This window comes from Dreissena polymorpha, chromosome 9 (assembly GCF_020536995.1).
Source record: "Dreissena polymorpha isolate Duluth1 chromosome 9, UMN_Dpol_1.0, whole genome shotgun sequence".
Taxonomy (NCBI): domain Eukaryota; kingdom Metazoa; phylum Mollusca; class Bivalvia; order Myida; family Dreissenidae; genus Dreissena; species Dreissena polymorpha.
The window spans coordinates 41,405,411-41,423,735 of NC_068363.1; the positions used below are offsets into that span (position 1 = coordinate 41,405,411).

General features: G+C 34.5%; 1 protein-coding gene across 8 annotated transcripts in view; it reads left to right on the top strand.

The window, feature by feature from the left end:
• The window catches only part of LOC127846403 (AKT-interacting protein-like), a 48,469-nt gene that overhangs the window by 24,625 nt on the left and 5,519 nt on the right, over positions 1 to 18,325 (top strand). For 7 of the 8 annotated variants that reach the window (XM_052377627.1, XM_052377620.1, XM_052377624.1 and 4 more), the window contains exons 3-7: positions 11,394 to 11,710; positions 13,737 to 13,801; positions 15,642 to 15,742; positions 16,407 to 16,495; positions 17,255 to 17,353. In XM_052377627.1, coding sequence (XP_052233587.1) covers positions 11,394 to 11,710; positions 13,737 to 13,801; positions 15,642 to 15,742; positions 16,407 to 16,495; positions 17,255 to 17,353 — 671 coding nt within the window. Of the gene's footprint in view, positions 1 to 10,211; positions 10,395 to 11,393; positions 11,711 to 13,736; positions 13,802 to 15,641; positions 15,743 to 16,406; positions 16,496 to 17,254; positions 17,354 to 18,325 lie in introns of those variants that run through there. The other variant, XM_052377626.1, reaches the window with a different exon arrangement.

The window sequence follows — 18,325 nt, forward strand, 5'->3', positions numbered from 1 at the left end:
GATGATTGTAAGTGCAGACTTTTCCCTTGCCTTTTTGGGGAAAAATTGTGGTTTTGAGATTGGACATTTTTATTGCGAGAAAAGTTCACTGAGTTGTGAAAAAACACGTTTAATAAAACCCTTTATAATTACTCAAATTATGAGAAAAAAATCAAATAAATTATATTTATATACTTTGTTACATGTAATTGAAATAATATTATGATATAATAATCATAATCTAAAAAAAAATTACATTTTTTTTTCAATTTTGGATTTATTTTAACATTTGGTTTGGAAATGAGACTATTTAACAGCTAGACCATTAGATGATTGGTGCTGATTGTCAGGGTTTACAATTATTTGGATGCCCGAATCGTCTTGGACGACTGTGACAGTTACAGGGTGCCCATTGTCCGCCTATGCAAAAATACTTAGGGTGCCGATTGTCCAGATACCCCCGTAGATAAGCCAGTAAAAAGCCTGAATTGTATTTTGAAGTTTATGAGATCCTTCAGCGCCTGAGGCTGCATAATGTGTGAACCCTGAGTGTGCACCTGCTTTGCTAAATAATTACATACTACTTACTAGACTCATTAACCCTTTGCATGCTGGGAAATTTGTCGTCTGCTAAAATGTCGTCTGCTGAATTTCTAAAATTAGCATTTTCTTCGATTTTTTTCAAAGAATATTATCAGAATAGCAAACAGTTTGGATCCTGATGAGACGCCACGTTCTGTGGCGTCTCATCTGGATCCAAACTGTTTGCAAAGGCCTTCAAAATTCGGTTCCCGCACTGAAAGGGTTAAAGATGGTACGAATTTTTAATTACAGCTGCAATTTCCAGCTATTTCTAGTTGTTACTGAAAGATTTTCAATTTTTCGTGTGGTCCTGTGTTGGAGATGGGGGGAGATGGGGTATGATGACAGTTATTTCATTGCCCTTATGGGGTTGCAATGCAAAAGAACACAATAACGTGAATTTAGGCAATTACTTTTTGATTTCCTTGCTTGCACAACAAAGCTTTTTTTCTTACTTTACTATATGGCAACATAACGGGTCAAATGCATACTTATTGGGTATTAATGTTAACAAAATGTCCAAGGGACATAATTTCTTTAAAATGTTTGAAAATGCCAGGCACCAACGCTATAATAGCTGATTGGTTGTGTCACTTTTAGATACCGGTATACTGTTCATTTTGACAGGAAATGGTGAAAAGGTTGTTCAGTTTTGTTTTACATTTATTTAGAAGTGACTAGTTTGTGTAATGTATTTTAGACATTTTTTACCCCAGTATAAAAAATATCCAAAAAATTAATAGACGTTTGAAATCATATTCATGCTTAAACTTAAAAAGCTCTAACACAAGTAACTTAATGTTGCAGTAAGGATATGGCAATTTCATATGATGTAATGAAATTAAAAAAACTTTCAGATTTTTTTATGAATGTTAACATATTCTAGTCCAAATGCTTGTGATCAAAAAAAGGTCTTTAACATTCCTTAGAAAGTCAATACTTGTTTGCCACAGGCTCGCATAAATTAATTTAAAAATCGAAATTCCTAAACTTGTTTAATAAAAGATGATGATATATATGCCAACTCATGTCAGATCCTGTATAATTGATTTTCTGTGTTGTTTTGTACAATGCTTAATAAGTGCAAGCTGCATTAAAATGAAAAAATAGATGGAACAAATCTATTTCCTCATGTTAATTAAATGTTTGAGTATGTATTAATTGTTAATCACACTAATAAATGATAACGACATTTAATTGCTCAACTTCCTATTTTTTTCATACAACATACAAAATGAAAAAAAATCAGAATTTTACTTTATTTTAAACTGATACTCTATAAAAGGTGCTTTGTTTGTTTGTGGACAGTTTATATTTATTTCCTAAACCCAAAATTATCATTTTGTGGGATTATTTATGTTTGTGAGAAATAATGAACATGAAATGAAGAAAATTTATGTCTATTGTATCTAACTTTTATTTTCTGATTGCAAACTGTATCGCAATATTTAGACAATAACGCAATGGTTTATATATTGAACATTATTTGTGCTTTGCGTTGGCACACATTAGTGTACAGGGATGAATGTATAATTTGTTTAAAAGAATATTAATCAATACATACCAATTACATTTTGTATGCATATTTGACCAGCTTAATGTATAATAAGACTTTATAAAAAATATAAAATAAACTTATAGATATTGTCAATGTGTAAAATTTGCAAGTTAAGATTAAATAAATGATGTAATAATGTTTAATATGTATGTCTAAATGACAAAGGGTTGCAGGCACAGTATCTGTAATGCAAATCTTTTGGCAGGTGTTTTGTAAAGGAGACTGAGAAAGGGGTTTGTAAATTGGTCAGCTGCCATTGTTGAAAGTTGACATGTGCCCTTAAGGGGCCAGTGAAGAGGATGGGTATACCTTTGTTGTTGTTAGCAGGCCAGTGACACTGTTGTTATCTATCCTGAGTGAGGTGTTGTTATTGGTGTTATTGAGCTACATGAAATGCTATGTATGATTGTTGGTGGATTAGTACCCTGATAATGCAGCAATAATCTGGATAATCAGTGGATTATCATGATAGATAATGCAGATCATGTGATAAAGGCCACTGAGCAGGAGCAGTCTCCAGACAGTGTGAAAGGATAATGTCAGTTCTCCGATGAGATGGTTGATGAGATGACTAGACACCCTTTGATAAAGTTTGAGTTTATATGATCAGGAGCATGTAATATTTGTACTTATTAATTCGTTTGAATTTACCTTGCTTTTATTGGAGACATTTTAATATGAATAAAATCATGTGAGATGAAGATGTCAGTTTTCTGATGAGTTTGTTTATGATAATATAATGTACACACCTTTTGATGAATTTAGAACTTTCCTTTGATTTTATTAAAGACATTTTAATTTTGAGACTTTTTTGGAAAAGCTGGTACATGTATTTTATTGAATAATTTATTTGCATAACTCAATAAATTATCTTGACACAGTCAGTCTCTCTTTTTAATGTAGATTTTTTTTTATCAGAAATTGTGTCTCTGTGTTTTGATTAAAAATAAAAACACCTGTAAGAATTTTTTTTACAGATACTATTTAGACATAGTGTTTCTGTGAAATGAATGACGATGGAAACATATGCAAGACATTGTGCTTTTATCTGATTAATATTTATGTGCATGTTACAAATTAATTCCTTTTGATTTGATCCAGAACAATTTAATTTTTCACTAGTTACATTGCATGCAAATTCAATTGAATACAAAATATTGACAATTCATATTTCTTTGATGAAAGATTTTCAAAGGAATTTTGTCATTAAAGTAAGGCTGCTAATTGCACCAATCAAGAGTGATAATTGTCTTTCCTCATGCCTTTTGTTGATGTCATTCACAGTTTAACAGCCTAATTTGATTGACATTGATAATTAAAGGAAGTTAATCAATATGTGGTCAGAAGGTGATAATAGTTGCAGTTTTGTTTGCATGTTTCTCAGACAAACTGATTTTTTGAGGTGTTGAACTTAAAAGGTTCATTGATTTGTGGCAGGCTTGTTAAAAAGGTGTGAAAGGACCTGCATCTATAAAGGGCTAAGGGCATTGAACAAGGCTTTAATGTGCTTTGCTTTTAACAGAAGATTGTGCAATTTTGAATCACAGAATGTAATATTGTGCAATATAACTTTCATATGGACAATATAAGGGACTTAATTCATGTATTGGATTGAGATATAAGTGTGCTTGTGTTAATCTATTTAATTTCTCTGGAATGTTGTAAATAAGACTTTAAGCTTTACTTATTAATTGTGAAAAAGCATAACTGTTTGTTGCAAGAAGTGGTCATTGAAAATCGTAGCCGTGAAAAAATGTATTTAAGAGAAACATTAGCATCATTGACAAAAGTGTGGCATATTGTGTTCATTCAACCTCTGAGAGCAACCATAGAACTTCAGGATAGGAAGAGTGTATTAACTTTGAAGTGTTGGTTGGAGAGGGCCCCAGTGCCTCTTAGGGACATGGCCAGCTTTGGCATGAAGAATATGGCTCTTATGGCTATGGATGTTACCTGTATGGGCGTACTGTTGGGGGTTTCCGCGGTTACAGTGGCTGTTGGTAGCCACAGGAAACTGGTGAAGTCTTTGGTGAGTGCTTTGTCCCTCAGATTTATTGTTTTTTTCTGTCAACTATTTCAGGTTAAGATGTTATTAATTATGCTGCATGTAACAATTCTTGTATTTGTACAAATATATTAGTGTGCGTGTATTTGTTGCTTAAAAGAAAATGTTTGTAGCCATCACAAAGAAAGATTTTTGTGAAACGTCTGTGATAAAGATTGAATGATGTGTGTCAATTGCAAACACATACATTTATGTCATTACTGAGATCTAACGTATATGAATCAGTGTTTTTATGAGAAAAGAATAAGACCATTCCCCAGGGTGTGACCCCTTATGTACCATTCCCTTTATGTACCAGTCCCTTTATGTACCACTTTGAGACTTTATGTACCGCCTATATATTATGAAGGTGTTGTCCATTCATTCATAGCAGTGTGAATGGGCATTAATAAGTATTGATCGAGTCAAATTAGATTTCAGGTAAGAATATGAATCATTTATTAATACTGGGGCTTATAAATTATACTAAGACAGTCACTGACACACAAGCTGGCATAAAATATAATCTATGGCAATATATTAGTCTAAATTCATAAATAATATGTCACAAAATACATTTAATTATTAACACACCTTCATATTAAACCATGTATTATTTATCTCTATATATTATATATATGGTACATAAAGGGTCAGATAGTGGTACATAAAGGGGTGGTACATAAGGGGACTGGTACATAAAAGGTGACATCCCATTCCCCACACAAACTATTGTCGAGACTGGAGATCGAACCAGCAAGTCTCTCAGGGCACGCTGGCCCTTTATTTAATATGCCTGTATAAGCACAAAACTGTTGACTCTGGAACAGATGAATTGATAATAACCTTTTAATTATTTGGGAATTTATTTTCGAGTTGCAACTAATTCAGTCTGCTCTTATATATATATACCCTGGCCACAATGTCATTTAACATATGCTACAGTACTGTTTCATGAAAAACTTATTTCAGGTTTTTGCTCAAATTGAACTGTGTAAAGTTTCTTGATTTGATTAATGACTATTACATTGTATGTTACCCTAAAAAAACTGTTCAGAAAAAATTATAAGTATTTCATGATATTTATCGCAAAAGATTATGTACATGTTTGAACAAATTAATTCACTTTTGTGTAAGTTTACAATGGTCCATTATTTGTCATTTTTGTAATTTGATACATTGTCTTAAGTACAGGCAATTAGTGAAAATGTCTAAACAAGTTTGTCCACACAATCAAAACGTTCTTCTTTGTTTACAAATTGATTTTTTCAATACGTATTTCATTTAGTCAACACGTTTCTTAAGTTAAGGGAAAATGGATTTTTTTTAAAGTTATAAATATTTGTGAATGTTTAATTTAAGAAAACAATGAGGTGTTAACAGGATTTATAAGTAAAATGAGAAAATACCCGAAATGTTATGATGCTACATGTACATGGAATGTTAAATAATCTTATATACTTAACTGGGTATACTTTTTATCTTGTTTCGTTCAAACATTTTTTTACATAAAATATTAAATGACTGGTGTAGACGGCTGGACAACAGTACAACTTACAATGTTAAAGAAGAAAGAAATACTAAATAAAGAACATTATATTATATTATAGTTATGTAAGAGGATGTATGAGAGTACATGTAACATAACATACATGGAGCATATAGTGGATTCAAAATTAATATGTATGTGGGTAGAGACAAACGTCAAAAGCTTACTTTTCAAAATTCTGATGAAAAAACAACTGCTTACAAATAAACCATGAATCAATTAATAAAGCACTGGTGGCTCAGATTTGTTTGATGACACAATGCAAGCATGCTTAAAGTGATGAAACTGAAGAAAGAGAAACACCACATAGTATGGATGATTTTCCTAAAGCATTGTTGTCCGTGCTCAATGGCATGCTAGCAGAGGGACACCACATGTCCTGGCGAGTGCACGGCACAGATGATAAGGTTGTCATGAACATCATGTGGACACAGGTGCCTAATGCTGGACAGTGTCTACGAAATCATTCCATTCTGTCTTCCGCAGTGAGTTTATTGCACTGTCATACATTATTTGGTTTAGATTCAAATGATTGAATCTCTTATGCAACTAAAACTATTTAGATCTCTTTTTTTAGCTCATCTATTTTTTGAAGAAAAAAAAAGAGCTATTGTCATCACGTTGGCGTCTGCGTCGGCGTTGGCGTCCGGTTAAGTTTTGCGTTTAGGTACACTTTTCTCATAAAGTATCAATGCTATTGCATTCAAACTTGGTACACTTACTTACTATCATGAGGGGACTGGGCAGGCAAAGTTAGATAATTCTGGCTTGCATTTTGACAGAATTATGTGCCCTTTTTATACTTATAAAGTTGAAAGTTGTGGTTACGTTTTGTGTTTAGGTCCACTTTTTTCCTACAGTATCAAAGCTATTGCTTTCATACTTGCAACACTTATTAACTATCATTAGGGGACTGTGCAGGCAAAGTTATGTAAAGCTGACTGGCATTTTGACGGAATTATGTGCCCTTTTTATACTTACGAATTTGAAAATTTTGTTAAGTTTTGTGTTTTGGTCCACTTTACCCCTAAACTATCATAGATATTGCTTTCATACTTGGAACACTCGCAAACTACCATAAGGGTACAGTAAAAGGACAAGTTGCATAACTCTGGTTGTCATTTTTACGGAATTATGGCCCTTTTTTTACTTAGTAACTTTGAATATATGGTTAAATTTTGTGTTTCGATCCACTTTACTTCTAAAGTATCAAGGGATTGCTTTCAAACTTCAAATACTTTCATGCTATCATGAGGTTACTGTACCTGGCAAGTTGAATTTTACCTTGACCTTTGAATGACCTTGACTCTCAAGGTCAAATTATTAAATTTTGCTTCTTTATTTATGATTAGATTTGATTGAAACTATGACAAAACTACTCTTACCTGACATACCACAATAGACTCCACCCAACCCAAACCATCCCCCGTGCCCTCCGCCCTCCCCCCGAATCCCACCCCCTAATTTTTTATTTTTAAGATCATCTCACAAATGACCACCACCACCCTCACACTATACTATACCCCCCCCTCCCACCCACCCCTGAAATTGTTTTTTTTTAAACGGTTAAAAAACACAAATATTTATTTTATTATTTTATGTTTGAAATACCGTCCAACCATCCCACCCAAGAATACCCCCCCCCCCCCCCCCGAATTCCCCCCCCCCCTAATTTTTTTTTTAAGATCATCTCACAAATGATCACCACACCTTCACACTATACCCCCCCCCCCCACCGAACCCCCCCCCCCCCCCACCGAATCCCCCCCCCCCTAATTTTCATTTTTTATTTTTTAAGATCATCTCACAAATTACCACAACACCCTCACACTATTATACCCCCCCCCCCCCCCCGAATCTCCCCCCCCCCTATTTTTTTTTTGTTTAAGATCATCTCACAAATGACCACCACACCCTCACACTATACTATACCCTCCCCCACCCCACCCCTCAATTTTTTTTGGAAACGGTTAAAAAACACAAATATTTATTTTTATTATTTTATGTTTGAAATACAGTCAAACCATCGCACCCAAGAATCCCCCCCCCCACCCCCCCCCCCCCCGAATTCCCCCCACCCTAAATTTTTATTTTTTTTAAGATCATCTCATAAATGACCACCACACCCTCACACTATACTATACCCACCCCCCAAGTTTTTTTTGTTTATAAACGGTTAAAAAACACAAATATTTATTTTTATTATTTTATGATTGAAATACCGTCACACCATCGCATCCAAGAATAATGTAATAAATGTCCACGTCCTCACACTATACACCCCTCTTCACTCCACCCCTCTCGCCTTTGTGATTGAAAATGAGAGTCCCTTCACCTTTAAAAAGAAAATAAATGAGCGGTCTGGCCACCCGCAAGGCGGTGCTCTTGTTTTAATGATCTTTTAACAGTGTACTTATGTTTCAAGAGAATCATAACATACTATCATCTGCTTTAAATTGCAACAAGAAATTCATAGTGTACACACTGACATACTGTTGTGTAATTTAACGCAAAGCATTATCGGTGCTGTGACAGTCTACTTTCAGTTCCCAACATCAAATGTGATGATGATTTTTACTTTCACTTTCAAGCATAACAACACAAGGTGTTGCACACAACTTGACATACTGAATATGTCGGTGACAGACTAGTAGCTATGCGTCCCATACCTGCCATAAGTAAATAAGCAGCAATTATATGAATACACAGGGTTAATTTACTGGCGTAGTTTAATTGCAAATATTAAGAACATAATTATGTAAAGGTGAAATTTACATATGTTCGTCAAGTCTATGTATAGAATGTCAAGAATGTATCTGTCAATTATATTCTGCAGAAATGTAGGTACCACTTGTAGTTATATGTATTTGTTATGCCAAATGGGAAATTTTTAATCAAATGGTTAACTACATTAATATATGAGGAGGGAATTTACCATAATAAATTGTCTGAAATGCCTTCATAAATCATTGAAATAACATGTTTGCTTGGAATTCAATTGATATTCATAGAATGTTGAATCATTGTCATAGTATGTTTAATCATGTATTTAATCTACAGTATCTGGTCTCCATTTTTTATCATCGATCAATTACAAATAGTGTACAGCCCTGAATAAAAAATGTTTAGTTGATGTTTGGCATTGCAAAGTTTTTAGCTCTGAATTTTTATTCTTAATAACTTAAATTACCTTTTTCAAAACATTTAGCAAAAACATTCCTATGGACTTCAGCATGTTGAGAAAATTACCCCTATTTTAAGCTATAGCAATTATAAACAGTACTGTAGCAAAGTGAAAATGGCTATGTGCAAACAACATAAAACCTGAAGTGAACAGCCTGCGAGTAATGCGCAGTCTGTTCAGGTTTCATGCTGTTTGCTGAGTATCAGTATCTTAAGGGTTGGAAATGAAGCCTTTGAAACTTGAATCTAGTAAGAAAGGTCTTTAATTAAATTTATATTTCTAAGGGACTACCAATGCGTCAAAATACATACCTTATAGTGGTAAAGGGTTAAGAAAGAGGGCGTTATGGGGAATATGCATTTTTTCATAAGACAAAAATTGTTGTTGCTTCATGTATGTGACAGACGTAAGGAAAAGTAATCTCTGCAACTGCTAAAAATGTGATTGATTTAGATTGTTAAAATTTGGTATGTTGATAGAGAAATAATGTAGAATGGATCATTGTTTCTTTTCTTAGTCAGACAAAACTTTTGGGTGCTGTGGTTACAGAACTAAGGGAACTTAAGTCTTGATCCTGCAACAACTAAAACAATCTTTAAACTAAGTTGATAAAATTTGTTATGCAATAACTTGACAAAAAATGTTAGCTATATGGATGAAACTTATTATGTGGCTAGAGGGCCTAATAGGAAATATTGACCAAAATTGTGTTTGACTTTGCTACATAAACGATTGTGACTTAAATCTGGATTGTGCCATAACTAAACAAGGTAAAGAACATGTTACCCTGATTTATTTTTCTTAAGATTCAAATAGAGATCCTCTTTATTCCTTACAAACAGCGCTAACCCAGTAGTCTTTTTTGTCTTAAGCTTGTAAATGCATGTACAAAATGTATATTTTCACATTCGTATACATTGTTCACTAATATGCTCAGCATATATTTGGGTCATCGTGATAAAATGTTTAGATAGCCATCTCTGAAATTTTAATTTCATGACAGATAGTAAATGCTTTTATTGTTGGTAAATAATGGGGGAAGATGATCAGACACAAAGATGTGTCATTTTATGATTGTTCAACATCAGATAAGTGTTGAAATCTACGAGATTAAAGGTCTATCAAATGAGTTTTATTGAAATGTACAAAGAAATTGAAGGCTATTTCATTGGCTTTTGGCATACAATTTTAACATGAACAATGGGTACATTATAAGTACAGTTTTAGCACAGTGTGTCACTGACAAGTCACGCTAGCTTTTATCATTTGGAATTTTCAACCAAGTGTATTATATTACATGGTCGATACACTTTAATTTTCTGTTTTGTTATTATCAAGATTTTGCGAAATTGCTTTTGATTGAATTTGATTTTGCTATGAGTTTGCATAGTCACTGGTATGGGATAATGATTATGCATTTCGGATGGTATTTTGTAAAACATTGTTATGATCATGTGACAAAGGTTTCTCCTGCAATGCAATGAGGATGTTAATGATGGTAATTATTGCTGAATTTGCTATTAGCAAGTTTGGTTATGTATTTTGTTTGTTATACAAATAATTTATATTGAATGTTTTATTCTACTGGTATAAACTAAGACATATTCTGAAAGATCTGGGTTAGTTATAAATAATTTTTTTGAAAAAAAAGTCAATTGGTTAGAATGTTGATTATGATTGGAATATTTGTTTGTTTATTCATATACCATGGAAAGATTTTTATGTCCCCCACCACTATAGTGGGGGACATATACATGTATTTGTTTTTGCCCTGTCTGTTGGTTTGTTGGTTGGTTGGTTGGTTTGTATGGGCAAATTTTAACATTTGCCATAACTTGTGCAATATTGAATATAGCAACTTCATATTTGGCATGCATGTGTATCTCATGGAGCTGCACATTTTGAGTGGTGAAATGTCCAGATCAAGGTCATCCTTCAAGGTCAAAGGTCAAATATATGGGTCAAAATCGCTCATTTAATGTACACTTTTGCAATATTGAAGATAGCAACTTGATATATGGCATGCATTTGTATCTCATGGATCTGCACATTTTGAGTGGTGAAAGGTCAAGGTCATCCTTCAAGGTCAAATATATGGGGACATAGTGTTTCACAAACACATCGCTTGTTGATGTTTGCAAAAAAAGTATAATGTAGATAAATATCAGCAAGATAAAGTTGTCGTTGGACAGAAGCACTGAAAAAAGAGGCATTGCAGCATTGTCTCTCTGTCTGTTGATTTGTGGGTTGTATGGTTTGTTTGGTATAATATTTGTTAACCTTTCAGTTTCCATATGTTGTTTCAAAAACAAAAATGGCGAATTTGTACGACTTTTTCCTGGATTGTAACAGTTTCATGCAATATATAAGCAAGTGGACAGTTGCATACATTGACACTTTGATGCTTGTCAGGGGGGGGGTGCATACATTTACTGTTGACATACAATCGTTTATTTAAAACTTTATTCCTTACTATTGTGTTCGTCACTATTTACAGAGTAGTGAACATTTGCCACACACATCCTCGGAGGTACAAACTGCAGACACCAAGACACCTCACATCATCAAAGACACCACAACAACACATCCTGAGACATCCCAAACACTTTGTAGTTCAGACCAGGCCAAGCCAGAGGCATCAGGATGTAGCACGGTGGGTCACGGCCTGAGGGAGGGGCGCAAGGTTCTGCCCCCTATCCCAGACCCAGCAACGGAGGCAGAGATGACAGCCAGTCTCCATAGCAACACCAAGGTGCTGCCAGGTGGCAGCGGAGAGGGCCAGATCAAGCTGGAGTACACACTCATGAATGAGTAGTAAGTGTTTTATTGGTTTGATAATTTAGCCTTTCTTTGGGAAAATGGGCTTTAATTTGTGCGCGTAATAGTCCTATATTAGCTTGTGCAGTTCCTACAGATTAATCAGGGACCAAACATCAACTTTTTATTGTATTTTTATACGCCCGTCTATGACGGGACGTATTATGGTATACCCCGCGTCCGTCTGTCCGTCCGTCCGTCTGTCCGTCCGTATGTCTGTTAATGTCGTACGCTACGTCAAATATCCTTCGATGGATTTTTTTCAAATTTCAACACAATCTTAATATTGATAAACCCTGATCCCCTTTCGTTTTTGACGGAATTCTGAATTGTCGTTCCAGAGTTATGGGACTTTGTTCGTCAAAATTTCGTTATTTCATTGAATGTCCTACTGTAGCTATATAAAAATGTTAAAGTTGTTATAACTTTGGTATGCTTGGACCTAGAGTCTTGAAACTTGACATGAAGGTTGGCCAGAACTAGTAAGTAACCCCTGGACATTTCAAGGTCATTCATTTGAAGGTCAAGGTCACTGTGACCTTGAATGTAAAAATGTTAAAGTTCTTATTTCATGTTATAACTTTGGTACGCTTGTACCTAGAGTCTTCAAACTTGAAATAAAGATTGGCCAGTACTAGAAGATGACCACTGGTCATTTCAATGTCATTCATTTGAAGGTCAAGGTCACTGTGACCTTAAATGTTAAAATGTTAAAATTGTTATAACTTTGGTATGCTTGGACATAGAGTCTTCAAACTTGACATGAAGGTTTGCAAGCACACTTAGATGACCACTGGTCATTTCAAGGTCATTCATTCTAAGGTCAAGGTCACACAAGGTCACTGTGACCTTAAATGTTAAAATGTTAAAATTGTTATAACTTTGGTATGCTTGGACATAGAGTCTTCAAACTTGACATGAAGGTTTGCAAGCACACTTAGATGACCACTGGTCATTTCAAGGTCATTCATTCTAAGGTCAAGGTCACTGTGACCTTAAATGTTATTGTTGTTCATGTATCCTACCGTAGCTCAAATATCCCCCGATGGATTTTTTATACGCCCGTCTATGACGGGACGTATTATGGTATACCCCGCGTCCGTCTCTCCGTCCGTCCGTCCGTCCGTCCGTCCGTCCGTCTGTTAATGTCGTACGCTACGTCAAATATCCTTTGACAGATTTTCTTCAAATTTTAACACAATCTTAATATTGATAAACCCTGATCCCCTTTCGTTTTTGACGGAATTCTGAATTGTCGTTCCAGAGTTATGGGACTTTGTTCGTCAAAATTTCGTGATTTCCATGCTCATGTACTTATAAAATAAACCATGTATTCAAATACAAATAAACTGAAGTAAAAAAATGATTCAAAGGGTTATTTATTACCTTACTACTTCATTGGCGAACGACGGGCGTATCATGCGCTCATGGCGCAGCTTTTATTTGTATAGTTAAAGTCTCTTCCTAGAAAAATCCAGTGAAGACGGAAACTTCTCTGATTTGCTTTTGCGGACTGCACAGGCTAGCCTAGGACAACACTTTGTAATCATTCATTTAACCCTGTTTTCATAACTTGGCTCATTTAATATTTTTATAATAATGATATACTAGTAGTTTTCTTATTGTGGTCACTTAACCAGCTGCAGATTGAGAAAGATTCTCCCAATATGCACACTTTTTGGCAACTGTTTTTTTTAAACATTTCAAATAACACAAAATAACAGATCTTTAAAGTTTTTCAAAGGTGGTTTATATATTTTCGGGAGAACTGTGTTCAGTTATTAAAGAATGAGAATTTAATGGAAATAAGTAAAAATATTTGTGAAGGTGGATAATATGAACTAATCCCTAGAGTGTTAACTTCCATTTACAGCTGAATGCTGATATATTTTGGCTCCTGTAAACGACTGTTATATCATAGTATTGTTATACTTGAAATGCATTTATGAATAAGTTTTTTCTAGCTCTTGTATCTGCCAAATAATAATGTTCAACATTCAAATGATCTTTCTTTTTTCTTCAGTAACATGCTCCACAAACAGAAGTTACCAGGCATCTACGTGATACCATCTGCATTGTCTCCCCTGAGTAAGTGTTAAGATATGAAATAACATACATTTGTATAGGCTAAGCATTAGTTTACTGTTTGATGATGATTACCGGTAGTATAATATTCGGACATTTTTAGTCAGTTAAAATTTAATGTGGAACTTTATTATACCCCCACAAGCATTCAGCATGTTGTCCGCTCTCTAATTTAAGTAGTTTTCATCCGATCTTCACCAAACTTGGTCAGAAGTTGTATCTAGATGATCTTAAGGCCAAGTTTGAACATGAGCCTTGCCGGGTCAAAAACTAGGTCAAGGGGTAACTTAGTGCGTTTTTTAACATTCAGCATGTTGCTCTCTCTTTTTCAAGTAGTTTTCATCCAATCTTCACCAAACTTGGTCAGAGAGAAGTTGTATCTAGATGATGTCTAGGTCAAGTTTGAATATGGGTCATGCGGGTCAAAAACTAGGTCACGGGGTATCTTAGTGCATTTTAAACCTCACCATGTTGTCTCTAATTCAAGTAGTTTTCATCCAATCCTCACCAAACTTGGTAACAAATTTTATCTAAATGATCTCTAGGACAAGTTTGAACATGAACCATTCCGGGCCTAAAACTAGGTCACAGGGTCACTTAGTGCGTTTTTTAACATTGAGCATGGTGTCGCTCTCTAATTCAAGTAGTTTACATCGGATCTTCACCAAACTTGGTCAGAAGTTTTATGGAGATGATCTTAAGGCCAAGTTAGAACATGGGCCTTTCTGGGTCAAAAACTAGGTCAAGGGGTCACTTAGTGCGTTTTAAAAATTGAGCATGGTGTCTGCTGTTTTTTGTGAAGAATACATGCAAAATATTATGTGTCAATGCGGCACGTGGGGGTATTCGTCACATCTGTGACAAAGCTTCAGTTTTTGTATATTGCAGAGGTGTTTCTTTTAAATATCTTTTGGTTGTACACAAAAAGTGTGAAATTGCAGCTGAAAGTCTTATTTTGTTGCATTAGTGAGTCTAGTTAAAAAGGTAGGAGTGCTGAGACAAATTGCGAGGCCTTAAATAATGAAGCTTCAGATGCAGAAGGCCCTAATAAATTTTAAAATACTTAATCAGATCATAGGTTCATACCTTGATTGTACAGTTTGTGTCCAGGTTGTTTTTTTCCTGTTTTTGTGAAGCTGCCTTGGTCCCTACTCCCCCCCCCCCCCCCATTTTGTGAAAAAATGAGTCGCAAACTGTTCAAAATTGTGAAAAAATGAGTCAAATACTTTCTAAAATTGTGAAAATTTGAGTTGCGAACTTCTTGAAATTGTGAAAACTTGAGTCGTGCATGTCCCAAAATTGTGAAAACGGCCATTCTCGCCCTGGAAAAAAGCCCAGGTGTCTGAAAGGAATCTTTTCCAATTATGGAATATAGCAAGACATTGTTCACACATGTGAGATCATAAAGCAAGATAGCAAGACATTGTTTACACATGTGAGATCCTAAAGCATAAAGCAAGATAGCAAGACATTGTTCACACATGTGAGATCCTAATGCAAGATAGCAAGACATTGTTCACACATGTGAGATCTAAATGCAAGATAGCAAGACATTGTTCACACATGTGAGATCCTAATGCAAGATAGCAAGACATTGTTCACACATGTGAGATCTTAATGCAAGATATTGTTCAGGTTTTATGCTGTTAGCTGCTCATCAGTATCAAACGTTTGGAAATGAAGATTCTTAAAACTTGAATTTAGCAAGAAAGGTTTTTAATTAACATTGTAAGGGACGACTAAACAGTGAAAAAACGTATCTAAGTGGTAAACAGTTAATTAAGAGGCACATGCTAATATTGATCACTGTATGTACCATCACGATGTTGAATGCCTGTTGCAGTCTGGAATGGGGTGCTGTTCCTGCGGCAGGGACTCTACCAGGACGCTGTGTTCAGATTCAACCTCAACATTCCCGAGGCGTACCCAAACGCAGACTGTCCGGTAAGTTGATGTTTACTCCAGTATTACAATCAAACTACAGTGTATGAGAGAATGCTAGTGCATACACCATAAATGATTTCAGTTATCCAGACATCTCTAAAAATGCCTAGAATATTTCGTTTTGCAATCATTACATCAAAGTCAAACAATAAGACAGAGAGAGCGCATAAACCAATTAATTATTAATCATTATCATCCAAATAATGCCTTGAATATTTTGTTTTGCAATCTGTTAATCAAAAAGTGTCATACACAAAACAAGTGATCTTTTTTCTTAAAGGAAAAAAACTATCTGCTACTTTAGTTTGATCAATTATTTTTATGAAACAAGCATTATTTTAATCATTTTAATTGGTGATGTTTCTGTCTGCTATTGTCTGTTGATTGGAGGCTGAGAACATGTATGGTAATTAAAATTTCTAATCTTTACTAAGTTTTCTTGTATGCTTTTCGAGTATTAAGTATAATTCTTTTCATGGATACATTTAATGACAGATAAAATAACAGCTCGATTAAAGAATTTGCTTTTGCGATTTTCATTCTGTAGAAAATAATGTAGAAATATGCTTTGATTATACATGGGTAGAATGGAATTTTATTAAATGAAGATGTGTTAAATATCTGTTGGCAAATTGAATGTTCAGTGGAAGTTCACTTGTTTCAGAGGGTATTTTTTGAGTTTCCTGTCTTTCATCCGGCTGTCAACCCTAAAACTGGTGAACTTGATGTGAAACGAGAGTTCAAGAAATGGAGGTCTGTTCAATTGGGATAAATGCTATGGTGTTATACTTAAATGTAAAATTTTCATTTAATGCGTTGAAAACTAGAAACTTTGATTTTTGCATATTTCATTTATGAAAGATAAATATTATCGGATGTGTAAAAAATACATACCATGAATATGTTGTAGATAAACGGTTAGAGTGCATACATACTATTGGATCTAATTTCCTGTCTACATTCTGAAACTGATAACAAATATTTTATGCCAAGTTTAAAACTTCCCAGTGCTGTCCTGCTAGATCATTTTATCATTTTGCAAAGGAAATCATTTGTCTTGTCAAAGATTAAGCAAAAGCAGTAGTTGTGAGAAATGGATCTAACAATCGGTACTGTCTGAAATTCTACAAAAGCCTGTCAAAAAAAGATTTACCATTTTAGAAACCTTTCAGGTAGAACGGATTTAACAAAAACCATTTCAGAAGTCTGCCAAGGAAAACATATTTATCAAATTACCGTTTTTGGAAACCTGCAAAGTAGAACATAATTATCAATTACCATTTTAGAAACATTTCAAATTAAACAGATTGTTATTTAATCACAGCACTTCCCCCTGGCTCTTTCTTTTAGGTAGGAAAATTTGCCTTCTTTGGCAAAACTGAAGTACTTTGGCTTTTGTGTGGGTTTTTATGACAAACATTTTGTAGCCAACTGAGTCAAGTTGTAGCATTTTTTTGAGAATTTTTAGAGTCAACCCTAAGCCCTTGTTCATGTTGTTGTTTCTCTCTGCAGACGCGGCACCAACTTTCTGTGGCAGGTGCTCATGTATGTGCGACGAGTCTTCTTCAAGATTGATCCCAAGTGTTCCTGGAATGAGGAGGCGGCAGAATTGTAAGTTATATGTCATTCCATCACTCACTGTTCTGTGGTATGTGATTTTTCCATAGATGTCTACAGATCAGATTGTCCGAAAGAGAATATCTGAGAAAGGGGTTTAGTCGTTAAAAAATGGGGTTTAGGGACTACGACCAATCCAATGCATATTTCATCAGCGACCCGAAAATCTGTTTATAAAACGTCTGACAGCATTATATGTGCATTGTGCACTGCTAGTAGCATTTTTGTAAGGTGGGATGTAATTGGCTTTTTGTTCCCCAATCAAAATTGTCTTAGAAAATTTGTTTGTTGCTTTGCTGATTTCTTTGCAGATATAGATAATTGTTCGTATTGTAGCATTTCTAGCTTAGTATTACCTACACAAAATACATTTTGAATAAACACATTATAACATGTTAATTACAAACTCATTGAAAAATACAAATTAAACAAATTTGTGAGAAAAAAACAACAATTAATACATGATAAGAAATAAAATGAAAGCATTTTACATATAATTATTTATGTGCTAAGAATGGTTAAATTTGTTATTATTTTATGAAACATTAACAGTGGGTTTTATTATTTAAGACACTGTTAAGGAAAGAATTGTTTATGGTTTCTCAAGACTCATCTTTTCCCCCATTTTACAAAGCTATAAGTCTTATTCGGTTTTATTTGCGACTTTTTTACCTCTATTTTCCGAAGACATGAACAGTCTGAATCATACTGGAATAAATTGCCTAAGTGCTCCTATTTGCTTGTTGGAAGCATTTTGGGAAAACTGGGCTTAATGTGTGAATGTGTTGCCAAGATTAGCCTGTGCACTCCTGTGTTAATTGTTGCCAAGATTAGCCTGTGCACTCTTGTGTTAATTGTTGCCAAGATTAGCCTGTGCACTCTTGTGTTAATTGTTGCCAAGATTAGCCTGTGCACTCTTGTGTTAATTGTTGCCAAGATTAGCCTGTGCACTCTTGTGTTAATTGT